We start from the raw sequence: 13530 nt of genomic DNA, 5'->3' as shown, positions 1-13530 counted from the left end.
TAAACAGCTGCTTATGATGGGATTTCTGGTTCAGCTGATTTGTTGATTTTCTGACCATGAATTTAAGAGATACATCTGTTTAAGAAAGAGCTAGAAAATATGGTAGCCTGTCACTTCAAAGTGTGTCATTTTTGGTTGTTTTTGAAACTATCATTACCTTGAAGACTTCCTAAAATTCTGATTAATAGCCATGGGCTGCTACACTGATTTATACTTGACCAATACAGACCAATACAGAATTTTATTAATCTCTCAAATAATACGGGTTTAAATGATGTAATGAAGTACAGACTTTTCTGAAACTGCTTATATTAATACAAAATAATGTCTTATAAAAATACTTGTATAATACTTACTTATATAACTTGTTATATAACCTATATAAAACAAAAAGGCTGGTTGTGGTGCCTCATGCCTGTAATCCCAGCACTTTGGGAGGTCAAGGTGGGCGTATCAACTGAGGTCAGGAGTTCGAGACTGGCCCGGCTAACGTGGTGAAACCTGTCTCTACTAAAAATACAAAAACTAGCCGGGTGTGATGGCATGCACCTGTAGTCCCAGCTACAGGGGAGGCTGAGGCAGGAGAATTGCTTGAACCCGGGAGGTGGAGGTTGCAGTGAGCCAAGATGGCACCACTGCACTCCAGCCTGGGTGACAGAGTGAGACTCCACCTCAAAAACCAAAACAAAAACATACATAACTTGTATTTTATATATATATATATATATATATATAACTTATATACCATACTTATATATAACTTCTATAATATTCATACAACTATTAATACTCATAAATATTAAGTATCTACTTCAGCCGGGGGTAGTGGCTTACATCTGCAATCCCAATTATTCGCGAGGCTGAGGCAGGAGGATCACCCGAGGCCAGGAGTTTAAGACCAGCCTGGGCAACATAGTGAGACCCCATCTCTAAAAATAAAATAAATTTTAAAATAAAAAATAAAACATTTTTTAAAAGTATATACTTCTACATCATTCCTATATATCAAAATACCACTTAGGTTGGAATTCCAAACTTTTGGAACAAATATAAGTATATAATTATTAGATTAGTATGTATACAATTAGTACATATCTACATTATCTAATTCTCATAATAATCCTATCAGGTAAATAACTTGTCCAAGATTGTACAGATTTGCTCCAATTTCCTTCATCTTCCTTACATGCTATATTTTATGGTAAAAATTCATGCTTTGAAATACTGAGATATGAGACTTTTAAAAATACCTTAGTTATATTCTTAATAAGACAAACATGTACCATATATGACAATTAACAATTTTCCAAATGTAATCATTTAATCCAGGGTTTTTCAACCATGACACTATTGACATTTGGAGACAAATAATTCTGTGTGGAGAGGCGGGGTGGGGGGACATGAAAAGATGTTCAACAGCCATTAAGAAAATACAAATTAAAACCACAACGAGATACCACTACAAGCACAAGCCACCACACCTGGCTAGTTTTTTCATTTTTTGTAGAGACAGGGTCTCTGTTGCAAAGGCTGGTCTCAAACACCTGGCCTCAAGCAATCCTCCCACCTCGGCCTCCCAAAGTGCCAGGATTACAGGTGTGAGCCACCATGCCCAGCCTGCATCTCTAATTATCATTCAGAGGTGATACCAATGCTAGTAGTCTAGGGACCAAACTGCCTAGAACTTCCTATACAAATAGGGATAAAGGGTCATTAACAGAGAACATTTTTTCTTTAAAAAAAGCAAAAGACTTGATAAGCTACATACCCCTCTCAAGGTATGAATTACAGTATTTTTAAAATGCTTATTTTCAAGATTTAAGCCTGGCACAATGGTGCACATCTGTAATTCCCGCTTCTTAGGAGGCTCAAGCAGGAGGATCACTTGAACTCAGGAGTTCAAGACTAGCCTGGACAACACAGTGACACCCTGCCTCAAAAGAAAAGAAAAAAAAAAGGAAAAACAGATTTAAAAACTAAATGATATCATGCATGAATATGTTTGATAAATAATGAGTACTTGGCCAGGTGTGGCGACTCACACCTGTAATCCTGGCACTTTGGGAGACCAAGGTGGTAAAATCTCTGGAGTTTATGATCAGCCTGGGCAACATAGTGAGACCTCATCTCTACAAAAAATGAACAAAATCAGCTAGGCGTGGTGGCACATGCCTGTCGTCCAAACTACTCTAAAGGCTGAGACAGGAGGATTGCTTCAGGCTGAGAGATCAAGGCTGCAGTTAGCTGAGACTGTGCTAATGTACTCCAGCCTGGATGACAGAGCGAGACCCTCTCTCGATAAAGAAATAACGTGTACTTTTATCAGGTGCCATACTGAGGTAACATGCTGCTGTGGTTTGAATGTGTCCCCCAAAGTTTGTATGTCAGAAACTTGATCCTCAATGCAACAGTGTGGGAGATGGGGCCTAATGGGAGGTATTTAGGACATGACGGCTCTACCCTCATAAATGGATTAATGTCAATATAAAATAGCTTGAGGCTGAGAGTTCAACCCCTCGTGCTCTCTTTCTCCCTCTCTTTGCCCTTCCACCAGGTGATGTCTTCTGCCATGATGCAGCAAGACAGATGCCGGTCCCTTGATCTTGGACCTCCTAGCCTCCAGAACTCTGAAAAATGAATTTCTGTTCATTATAATTACCCAGTCTCAAGTATTCTGTTATAGCAACACAAAATGGACTAACACACATCCTGAATGAGTCAATATTTCCCAAAGTGTGTTCCATAAAAGTAGGCTAAATAGATGTCACAAGTCAAGTGTTCCATAGTCAAATAAGATTGGAAAATGCTGAATATAACAAGTCCAACAATAAAGAAATGGCTAACTTTTAAAAGCCATTAATATATTCACGTTCCGAGAAACCATCCAAAAGATAGCTAGAGGCTGGGCACGGTGGCTCACACCTGTAACCCTAGCACTTTGGGAGGCCAAGGCAGGCAGATCACCTGAAGTCAGGAACTCAAGACCAGCCAGGCCAATATGGTGAAACCCCTTCTCTACTAAAAATACAAAAATTAGCCAGGCATGGTGGTGCACATCTGTAATCACAGCTACTTGGGAGACTGAGGCAGGAGAATTGCTTGAACCCAGGAGGCAAAGGTTACAGTGAGCTGAGATCAAGCCACTGCATTCCAGCCTGGGCAACAGAGCGAGACCCCATTTAAAAAAAAAAAAAACCCAGAAGATAGCTAGAGCATGTAATGTATCTCAGATTTCTTTTCTCACAGATATTCTTTTCACTAAGCATCTCAGAAGACTAGTATTATAGGGAATGGACTCTTGAGATAAGAACTGAGAGAAAAAAGAAAGGTTTAAATACAGCTATATGTCAAGCACTTCATATACATCATTTAAAATTATCTAATTCTCATAATAATCCTATCAAGTAATTAACTTGTCTGAGATCACAAGGTGAATTATAGCAGAACCCACATTTAAAACCTAGCCAACAGTATGTCCCTGAAGTCCTGCAACACTGTCTTTTTAATAAGAAAAAAAATATCACCAAGTGTCCTATGGGGTGGTGTGGAAAGGAAAAGAAAATAAGAAAAGCAATGGGAATAAGAAACATTACTGTTGGTACAAAGCCCAAGCAAAAATGAATTGAGGCACTAAGAAAACAACTCATTTAAGGGCCGGGTGCAGTGGCTCACGCCTGTAATCCCAGCACTTTGGGAGGCCGAGGCGGGCGGATCACAAGGTCAGGAGATCGAGACCACAGTGAGACCCCGTCTCTACTAAAAATACAAAAAAATTAGCCGGGCGTGGTAGCGGGCGCCTGTAGTCCCAGCTACTCGGAGAGGCTGAGGCAGGAGAATGGCGTGAACCCGGGAGGCGGGGCTTGCAGTGAGCCGAGATCGCGCCACTGCACTCCAGCCTGGGTGACAGAGCGAGACTCTGTCTCAAAAAAAAAAAAAAAAAAAAAAAAAAAACTCATTTAAAAACCAGAAGAGAACTTGAACAGACATTTCACCAAAAAGGTTATACAAACAGCAAATAAGCACATGAAAAGATGTTCAACAGCCATTAAGAAAATACAAATTAAAACCACAATGAGACACCACTATATGCCTATTGGAATGGCTAAGACAGAAAATACTGACATCAAGTGCTGACAAGCAAGCAGATCAGCTGGAACTCTTACATGTTGCTGAGGGGAACACCAAATGGAGTAGCCACTCTGGAAAGCAGCTGGGCAGTTTGTTATAAAGTCAAACACTTACCATAAGACCTGGCAATCCCATTCTTGAGTATTTACACTGGAGAAATGGAAACTTAAGCTCACACAAAAACCTGAACACAAATGTTTATGGCAGCTGTATTGAAAATTGTCCCAAACTGGGCCAGGCGCAGTGGCTAACACCTGTAACCCCAACACTTTGGGAGGATGAGGCAGGTGGATCACTTGCGGTCAGGAGTTCGAGACCAGCCTGGCTAACATGGTGAAACTCTGTCTCTACTAAAAATACAAAAATTAGCTGGGCATTGTGGCAGGCACCTGTAATCCCAGTGACTTGAGAGGCTGAGGCAGGAGAATCACTTGAACCCAGGAGGCGGAGGTTGCAGTGAGCTGTGATCGCGCCACCGCACTCCAGTCTGGATGACAGAGTGAGACTCCATCTCAAAAAACAAAAAAAGAAAAGAAAATCGTCCCAAACTGGAAACAACTTAAATGTCCTTCAGTGAACGAAGGGATAAACAAGGTGTGGTACACATCCATACTATGGAATACCACTCAATAATACAAAGGAATGAAGTATTGATAGACACAAGTTGGATGAATCTCAAAGGCATCATGCTGAGTCTCCCACAGAAGCCAATCTCAAAAGATCTCATACTATATGATTCTAGCTCTATGACATTGCTGAAAGACAAAACTCTAGTGGTGGAGAACACATCAGTGGCTGCCAGGGATTAAAGGGGGGGAATATGTGACTACAGAGGGATTGCATGAGACAGTCTTTTGGGGTGATGAAACTGTTCCACTGTTTGTGGGGTTATGCAAATTTACGTGTGTTAAAATTCATAGAACCGTACAATAAACCAACTAAATCCATTTTACTGTGTGACGATTTTTAAATTAAGAGAAAAAAAGCAGAAAAAGTATTGAAGCACTATTTTCATGCCAGTTATATGTAAATAATAAAGTCATGCCATGAATATCATATCATAGGACACTAAATTGCAATAATAACTACAGATGAGAATTTTGCAGCTTCACTTGAATTTTAAATTTCCACACTTATTTTAGATATAATTACCTTCTGCTCAGAATTGTAACAAAAGTTTAGGTGAAAGTAAGGTCCTTCCTAAACACATAAAATATGTGGAATTCAGCATTCCAAGATCTTTGCATCTTCAGAAAAACACCATTGCCTATGTTATTTAGGCAAAAGATAATGAAATATCTAAGGGATGAAAGGAATGTGCCAATCCTCTTTCCCTAATAGAATTCCCAAAGTCAATGCTGCTAGCACCTGGTACTGTGACTTCAAGTTCAGAGCTGACATTCCTGAGGAGGGACTTGCAAATAAAACTAGATCATTCCTAAAGATCTACAATACAATCCTTTGTAACCCAAGCAGTCAGCTGTTTCCCTTGAGACTATGGAAGCATGCAACAACTGCTTACTCATACACTATAGTTTCTATGCATGAAATATGTATGAATGTATCTGTGTAGAGTAGTCTCCCCCTGCTCTCATGAGATACATTCCAAGACCGCCAGTGGATTCCTGAAACCTTGGATAGTACCAAACCCTATATATACTATGATTTTTTCCTACACAAATAAGCCTATGATAAAGTTTAATTCATAAATTAGGTAAGGCAAGAGATTAACAATAAAATAGAATAAATATAATAATTACAATTTATATTGTAGTAGAAGTTAGGTGAATGTGATCTATATCTCAAATGTATCTTGTGCTGTACTCACCCTTCTTCCAGTGATAATGTGAGATGATAAAATAGCTACGTGATGAGATGAAGTGAGGTGAATGATGCAGACATTGTGACATAGCATGTAAAAGTTATAAATGCATAACTATCAATAATTTATCAATGTATTAGTTATTCAAATATTTAGTGAATATCTGCTATGTGCCAACTACTGTAATAAGAACCAGGTATATACCAGTAAACTGGAAGGATGAGATCTGTGTCCCCATGTACCACCTCCAGTTTAAAGGCACTAGCAAGTCATTTTTATACCAACCATTTGAAGCAGGTAAAGTGAATGAGGAAGAAGGCATTCCAGGTAAAGGGTGACTGATGACAACAAAACTCCATAACACGTTTTGGAAATTAAAAAAAAAACTAATACAGCCCCAGATTTTCCATTTGCTTTTTGTGCAGAGGGTATGTGTGCATGAAATGATGTGCTAAGAATATGAAAGTAGGAGAGGTAAGCAAGGACCAGATCTTAGACAGCCCTGAATGTCACACTATGAAGTTCAGATTTATTTTGTTGGCAATGAGAAGCCATTAACATAACAGTAACAATTTACAAGAGTGCTTCTTCTGGATAAATATGTACTTTTACTTTTCTGGATTATGGGGGAGGGGACAGTTATGCCAGGGAAATAACAAAAACACAAACAATACACACTAAATCACTGAGATAATAGCTAAATCATGATGTTCTACCTCAGTATATAATCCCAGCCAGACATAAGACTTTTTTTTTTTTTTTTTCCAGACAGCGTTTCACTCTTGTTGCCCAGGCTGGAGTGTAGTGGTGCGACCTCGGCTCACTGCAACCTCTGCCTCCTAGGTTCCAGTGATTCTCCTGCCTCAGCCTCCCAAGGAGCTGGGATTACAGGCACGTGCTACCACGCCCAGCTAATTTTTTGTATTTATAGTAGAGACAGGGTTTTACCACGTTGGCCAGACTGGTCTCGAACTCCTGACCTCAGGTCATCTGCCTGCCTCGGCCTCCCTACGTGCTGGGATTACAGGCGTGAGCCACCACATCTGGCCCAGATTCAAGACTTTTAAACGTAAGACCTGACACTAGAAGAAAACATAGGAAAAATGCTTCAGGACATTGATCTAGGCAAAGATTTTATGGCTAAGACCTCAAAAACACAGACAGCAAAAACAAAAATAGACAAATGGAGCTATATTAAGCCAAAAAACCTTCTGCACAGCAAAGGGAACAATCAACAGAGTTAAGTGACAACCTGTTGAATGGGGGAAAATATTTGCAAACTATTCATCTTATAAGGAACTAATACCCAGAATATACAAAGAATTCAACTCAATACTAAAAAAAGAAAAGAAAACTCATTTAAAAAGCGGAAAAAGGACATGGATAGACATTCCTCAAATAGCTAACAGGTATATGAAAAAATGTTCCTGACAGGGCGCGGTGGCTCACACCTGTAATCCTGGCACTTTGGGATGCCAAGGCAGGTGGATCACGAGGTCAGGAGTTCGAGACCAGCCTGACCAACATGGTGAAACCCTGTCTCTACTAAAAATACAAAAATTAGCTGGGCATGGTGGTGCCTGCCTGTAATCCCAGCTACTCTGGAGGCTGAGGGAGGAGAATCACTTGAACCTGGAAGGCGGAGGTTGCAGGGAGCCGAGATCGCATCGCTGCACTCCAGCCTGGGCGACAGAACGAGACTTCATCTCAAAAGAAAAAAAAAAAGTTCTGTATCACTAACCATCAGGGAAATGCAAATCAAAACCACAATGAGATATTATGTTACCCCACTTGGAATGGCTGCTATGAAAAAGACAAAAAATAACAGATGCTGGTAAGAATGCAGAGAAAAGGGAAATCTCATATGCTGTTGGTGGGAATGTAAATTAGTACAGCTACTATGAAAAACAGTTGGAGATTTCTCAAAAAATTAAAAATAGAACTACCACACGATCCTGCAATCCCACTACTAGGTATTAATCCAAAGGAAAAGAAATTAGTATAAAAGACTACCTGCATTCACATGTTTGTTTCAGCATTATACACAATAGGAAAGATATGGAATTAACCTAAGTGTCTATAAATCAACAAATGGATAGAGAAAATGTGGTGTATATACCACATATACACAAGGGAAATCTATTTGGCCATAAAAAAAGAATGAAATCATGTCATCTGCAGCAACACGGATGGAACTGAGGGTCATTATGTTAAGTGAAATAAGCCAGGCACAAAAAGACAAATACCACATGTTCTTGCTTTTATGTGAGAGTTGATCTCATGAAGCGAGAGTATAAAATTATAGATGGCTGAAAAGAGTGGGAGGTGGGACTGAAGAGAGATTAATGGGTATAAACTTACTGTAAGAAGATTAAAAATTCTAATGTTCATTAACAGAGTGGAGTGACTATAGTTAGCAACAACGTATTTTACATTTCTAGGTAGCTAGAAGAGAGGATCTGAAATGTTCCCAACACATAGAAATAATAAATACCCAACGTGATGGACACCTCAAATACTCTGACTTAATAATTACTCATTCTATGCATGAAACAAATAATCACATATACCCAATAAATGTAAAAATATGTAGCAATTAAACATTTTTTTTAAAACAGAAATACAGGCTGGGCACCGAGGTGGGCAGATCACTTGAGGCCAAGAGTTCGAGACCAGCCTGGCCAACATGGCAAAACTCAGTCTCTACTAAAAAATACAAAACTCTGCGGGGCGTGGTGGCAGGCGCCTGTAATCCCAGCTACTCGGGAGACTGAGGCAGGAGAAACTTTAATCCGGGAGGCGGAGGTTGCAATGAGCCGAGATCACGCCACTGCACTCCAGCCTGGGTGACACAGCAAGACTCCATCTCAAAAACAAACAAACAACAACAAAAAATTAAAAGAAAAATACAAATCCAAATAAAAACAGAGGTAAGTTACAAATTCAGCTGTTAAAGAAGAGCTTGTTCATGTATATTTTTAAATAGATAATGGTAAGTAACAAATTCCTGCAATATTAGGTTCCTGGATACATTTAAAATAATGCTGATGCAGTTTCATTTTAAAATGTCATTACAGTTGTCCCACAGTTTCCACAGGGACCCCTAGCAGATACCAAAATCCACAGATCTTTAAGTCCTTTATATAAAATAGCATGGTATTTGCACATAACCTATGCACATCTTCTGGTATACTTTTAATCATCTCTAGATTACTGATAATATCTAATACAATGTAGATTCTACATAAACAGTTATTATACTGTATTTGTTATTTTTTTTCCGTTGTATATTTTTTATTTTTTTTTCCCCTCAAATATTCTCAATCTGTGCTTGGTTGAATCCAACCAAGATGCAGAACCTGGAGATGTGAAGGACTGACTGTATTTATAACACACCAAAAATGATAGAATTAGCACTTTTAAAAACTTGTAGTGAAAAAGGTTTTAGATGTCACCCAAAGCTCTTAGATGCTCTTGCAAAGCATGTGCAACGGAGTAGACAGCTATTTTCTTTTTGTGTGCAGTTCTATGAATTTTAATGCATGAACAGATTTATGGACTCACCACCTGCTTGTACAGGACACAGAGTAGATACATGTCCCTCGTGCTATCCCTTTAGAGTCACATCCTCTTCCCACATACACAGCTTTCAGAAATTTTTTTAGGAAGTATGTGAACAAAAAAGTAATAAGGACACTGCTATATGACACTAACTAGCATGACTTCGTAGTCCAATTTCTAAGGCTTTAAATTTTCAATGAAATTCTAGTTCACTTACTAATATAAATAATGCCAAAAATATCCAATAAGCAACTCACAGTGCCTTGCAGTCAAGACTTGCATTTCTCCACAATATCCACAGAGGATGATATAGTCTAATTTCATCTGGACACTACCTGCATCTTTAGACAGAATGGTTAGTAATATTGGAGAGTATTAAAAGACCCCAGAATTAGAATTTTCTCCCATTTTCTGCTTGCCTAATTCTTTCAGAGAGTTGAGAGTTAGAAATGAAAATCATAAAATAGAAATGAAATATCAGTGTAACACAAACAGGAGTAAACCCTTTTGCCCAAAAATGGGGTTTTAATAGTCTTTCACCAGGCATACCACCACTATGGGAAACAGTAACAGTTGAAGACTAAGAGACTGGCCGGGTGCAGTGTCTCACGCTTGTAATGCCAGCACTTTGGGAGGCCGAGGCGGGCGGATCACAAGGTCAGGAGATCGAGACCATCCTGACTAACACAGTGAAACCCCGTCTCTACCAAAAATACAAAAAATTAGCTGGGTGTGGTGGCGGGTGCCTGTAGTCCCAGCTACTCGGGAGGCTGAGGCAGGAGAATGGAGTGAACCCGGGAGGCGGAGCTTGCAGTGAGCCGAGATCGCACCACTGCACTCTAGCCTGGGCGACAGAGCAAGACTCTGTCTCAAAAAAAAAAAAAAAAAAAAAAAAAAAAAGACTAAGAGACATTAAACAGGTATGAGAAACATAAGTGGGGAAAGTCAAATACAGGAAATAACCTGAGGTAGTTCTTGTTGAATTATTTAAGAACAACATTTTAATTCTATCCAACTCTAGAAAAGGCTATGTCTTTATCCATTTTCACTGCAATAACATAATGCCACAGATTGGGTAATTTTTAAAGAATGTAGGGCTAACACAATGACTCATGCTTGTAATCCCAATACTTTGGGAGGCTGAGTTGAGGCCAGAAGTTTCAGACCAGACTGAACAACAAAAAAGTGAGATCTCTACAAAATATTAAAAAATTGGCTGGGCAGAGTTACGTGTGCCTATAGTCCCAGCTACTCGGGAGGCTGAGGTGGGAGGAGCTTGAGTCCAGGATTTCAAGGCTGCAGTGAGCTATCATCACTACACTGCACTCCAGCCTGGGTGACAGAGAGATTCTGTCTCAAAAAACAAAACAACAAGAAAACACGTTTATTTGGCTCACAGTTCTAGAGACCAGGAGTCCAAGCGCATAGCACCAACATCTGGTGGTCATCCCATGGCAGGAGGCATCATATGGTGAGAGAGCATACTCAACAGTACTCATCCTTTCACATGGAGCCAGCTTCTGAAATAACTAACCCACTCCCCCATGATAATGAGATTAATCCATTCATGAGGGTGGAGCCCTCATGACCTAATTACCTCTTAAAGATCCCACCTCCTACTACTTTTTCAACAGCAATTAAGTTTCCAACATGCAAGCTTTGGGGGACATAATCAAACCATGGCAACCTGGTAACAAAGGAAGATTATTTTAGTCATTGTGACCAAACATTAAAGAATACTTCCTTTTTTTTTTTTGAGTCAGTCTTACTCTGTCACCCAGGCTGGAGTGCAGTGGCGCAATCTAGGCTCACTGCAACCTCTGCCTCCCGTGTGAAAGTGATTCTCCTGCCTCAGCTTCCCGAGTAGCTCGGATTACAGGCCCACGTCACCATGCCCGGCTAATTTTTGTATTTGTATTTATTTATTTATTTTGAGAGGGAGTCTCGCTCTGTCACCCAGGCTGGAATGCAGTGGCACGATCTCAGGTCACCGCAACCTCCACCTCCAGGGTTCAAGCAATTCTCCTGCTTCAGCCTCCCACGTAGCTGGGATTACAGGCACCCGCCACCATGCCCAGCTAATTTTTGTATTTTTAGTAGAGACAGAGTTTCACCATCTTGGCCAGTCTGGTCTCAAACTCCTGACCTCAGGTGATCTGTCCGCCTCGGCCTCTCAAAATGCTGGGATTACAGGCATAAGCCACTGTGCTCAGCCTAATTTTTGTATTTTTTAGTTAAGACAGGGTTTCACCATGTTGGCCAGGCTACTCTCAAACTCCTGACCAAAGTGTTGGGATTACAGGCGTGAGCCACCTCGTCTGGCAATAACACCCTTCTTAAAAAAATAATAATAATCCCCAACATAGTTGTATTTAGAATTAAATGAAAAGTGGGAACTTAAATAATTTGTATTAGCATAATTTTTTTTTTTTTTTTTTTTTGTGAGACAGAGTCTTGCTCTGTCGCGCAGGCTGGAGTGCAGTGGCAAGATCTCAGCTCACTGCAAGCTCCACTTCCCGGGTTCACGCCATTCTCCTGCCTCAGCCTCTCCAAGTAGCTGGGACTACAGGCGCCCGCCACCATGCCCGGCTAATTTTTTTTTGTATTTTTAGTAGAGACGGGGTTTCACCGTGGTCTCGATCTCCTGACCTCGTGATCCGCCCGCCTCGGCCTCCCAAAGTGCTGGGATTACAAGCGTGAGCCACCGCGCCCGGCCTGTATTAGCATAATTAATAAAAACAGAAATCCTCATTCACTGAAAAAACTCTGAGCAACTATTCTGACCAGGAGGCTGCAGTTCTAATACGACTGGTGATTGCCTTTGTAACTATTGGCCGTCTGTGCAAAATCACACTGATGATTTTACTAACCTAGTAATAACAATATGCCAGATTTTATACCCCACTTATAGTAGGATTTTACTGTTAGCTACATACTAGTGGGAATACAAAACCAAAAGACACAGAAATTCTACTCTCAAGGAGCTTAATCTACATTAGAGATTTCGCTAGAGTAAGTTCATTTTACACTGTTATGAAATATAGTATGTAATTAATTATGCTACATGTAGGTATAAAGAAATATAAACAAAATTCTTTAAGGAACTCTGTGAAACCTCAAAGAATGACTTTCTTTTAAAGAGACAGGGTCTCACTGTCACCCAGCTTCAGTGCAGTGGCATCATCATAGCTCAAGTTGGAGTACAGTGGCATGATCATGGCTTACTGCAACCTCAAACTCCGAGGCTCCAGCAATCCTCCCGCCTCAGCCTCCCAAGTAGTTGGGACTATAGGCACTTGCCACCATGCCCAGCTAATTATTTTATGTTTTTGTAGAGATGGGGTCTCACTCTGTTGTCCAAACCCCTTGCCTCAAGCAATCCTCCCACCTTGGCCTCCCAGTGCTAGGATTACAGACATGAGCCACCACGACTAGTCTGACTTTTCATGTCCATGTTTTCATGTATCCAGGAAACTCTTGCCTAATTTATTTCTTCATTTTTGAAAAAGAATAAAATCACTGATGGGAGAAAAAACTCAAAACTAACCACCATTTAACCACTGGTCAAAGGTGTTTCTTATTGATTAGAATATTTCCCCAAGAACAAAAGGGGGAAAAAATGGAAAAAATCCCAATGTATACCACAAATAAGTACATTTGTCCTTACTGAAGGTAGTCACAGAGCTAGAGCCCAAAATAATTCATGGCAAAGTACAAAGCAAATAAATTCACTTTAAAAATCTTAAATAACAGATTATCAGCATTTTCAAATAACAAAGACTAGAATTAAAAGTTGGTATATGCTACACTTCAAGAAAAGGAAATTCCTTAATTAGGTGTTGTCCTAGGGAAGATTATAAAGTAGGCCTTGATTGGCAGGCACCCTCCTTTACTGATCTCTTGCTGAATTTGTCCTACTATCTATCTATTAACCCTTCATGATACCTCTATCACTCTCTGTATACACACATACACAAATGTGTATGTGTATGCACATTATCCTAAGTCAGTCTTTTTCA

General features: G+C 40.0%; 2 protein-coding genes across 6 annotated transcripts in view; one reads left to right on the top strand and one right to left on the bottom strand.

The window, feature by feature from the left end:
* FAM20B (FAM20B glycosaminoglycan xylosylkinase) overlaps positions 1 to 13530 on the top strand; it is a 253546-nt gene that overhangs the window by 129085 nt on the left and 110931 nt on the right. The gene's annotated exons all lie outside the window — the stretch shown is intronic.
* The window catches only part of ABL2 (ABL proto-oncogene 2, non-receptor tyrosine kinase), a 115100-nt gene that overhangs the window by 48841 nt on the left and 52729 nt on the right, over positions 1 to 13530 (bottom strand). The window contains exons 1-2 of one of the 5 annotated variants that reach the window (XM_058443414.1): positions 10909 to 11193; positions 9769 to 9852 (exon numbers count right to left, since the gene is read on the bottom strand). The exons of 3 other annotated variants lie outside the window; for them this stretch is intronic. In XM_058443414.1, the coding sequence (XP_058299397.1) occupies positions 9769 to 9835 (67 nt within the window). In that variant the 5' untranslated portion in view covers positions 9836 to 9852; positions 10909 to 11193. Of the gene's footprint in view, positions 1 to 9768; positions 9853 to 10908; positions 11194 to 13530 lie in introns of those variants that run through there. One more of the 5 variants, XM_058443413.1, reaches the window with a different exon arrangement.

This window comes from Hylobates moloch, unplaced genomic scaffold, assembly GCF_009828535.3.
Source record: "Hylobates moloch isolate HMO894 unplaced genomic scaffold, HMol_V3 SCAFFOLD_8, whole genome shotgun sequence".
Lineage (NCBI taxonomy): Eukaryota > Metazoa > Chordata > Mammalia > Primates > Hylobatidae > Hylobates > Hylobates moloch.
The sequence above is the reverse complement of the archived record's forward strand: the minus strand, read 5'-3'. Positions and strand labels throughout refer to the sequence as shown.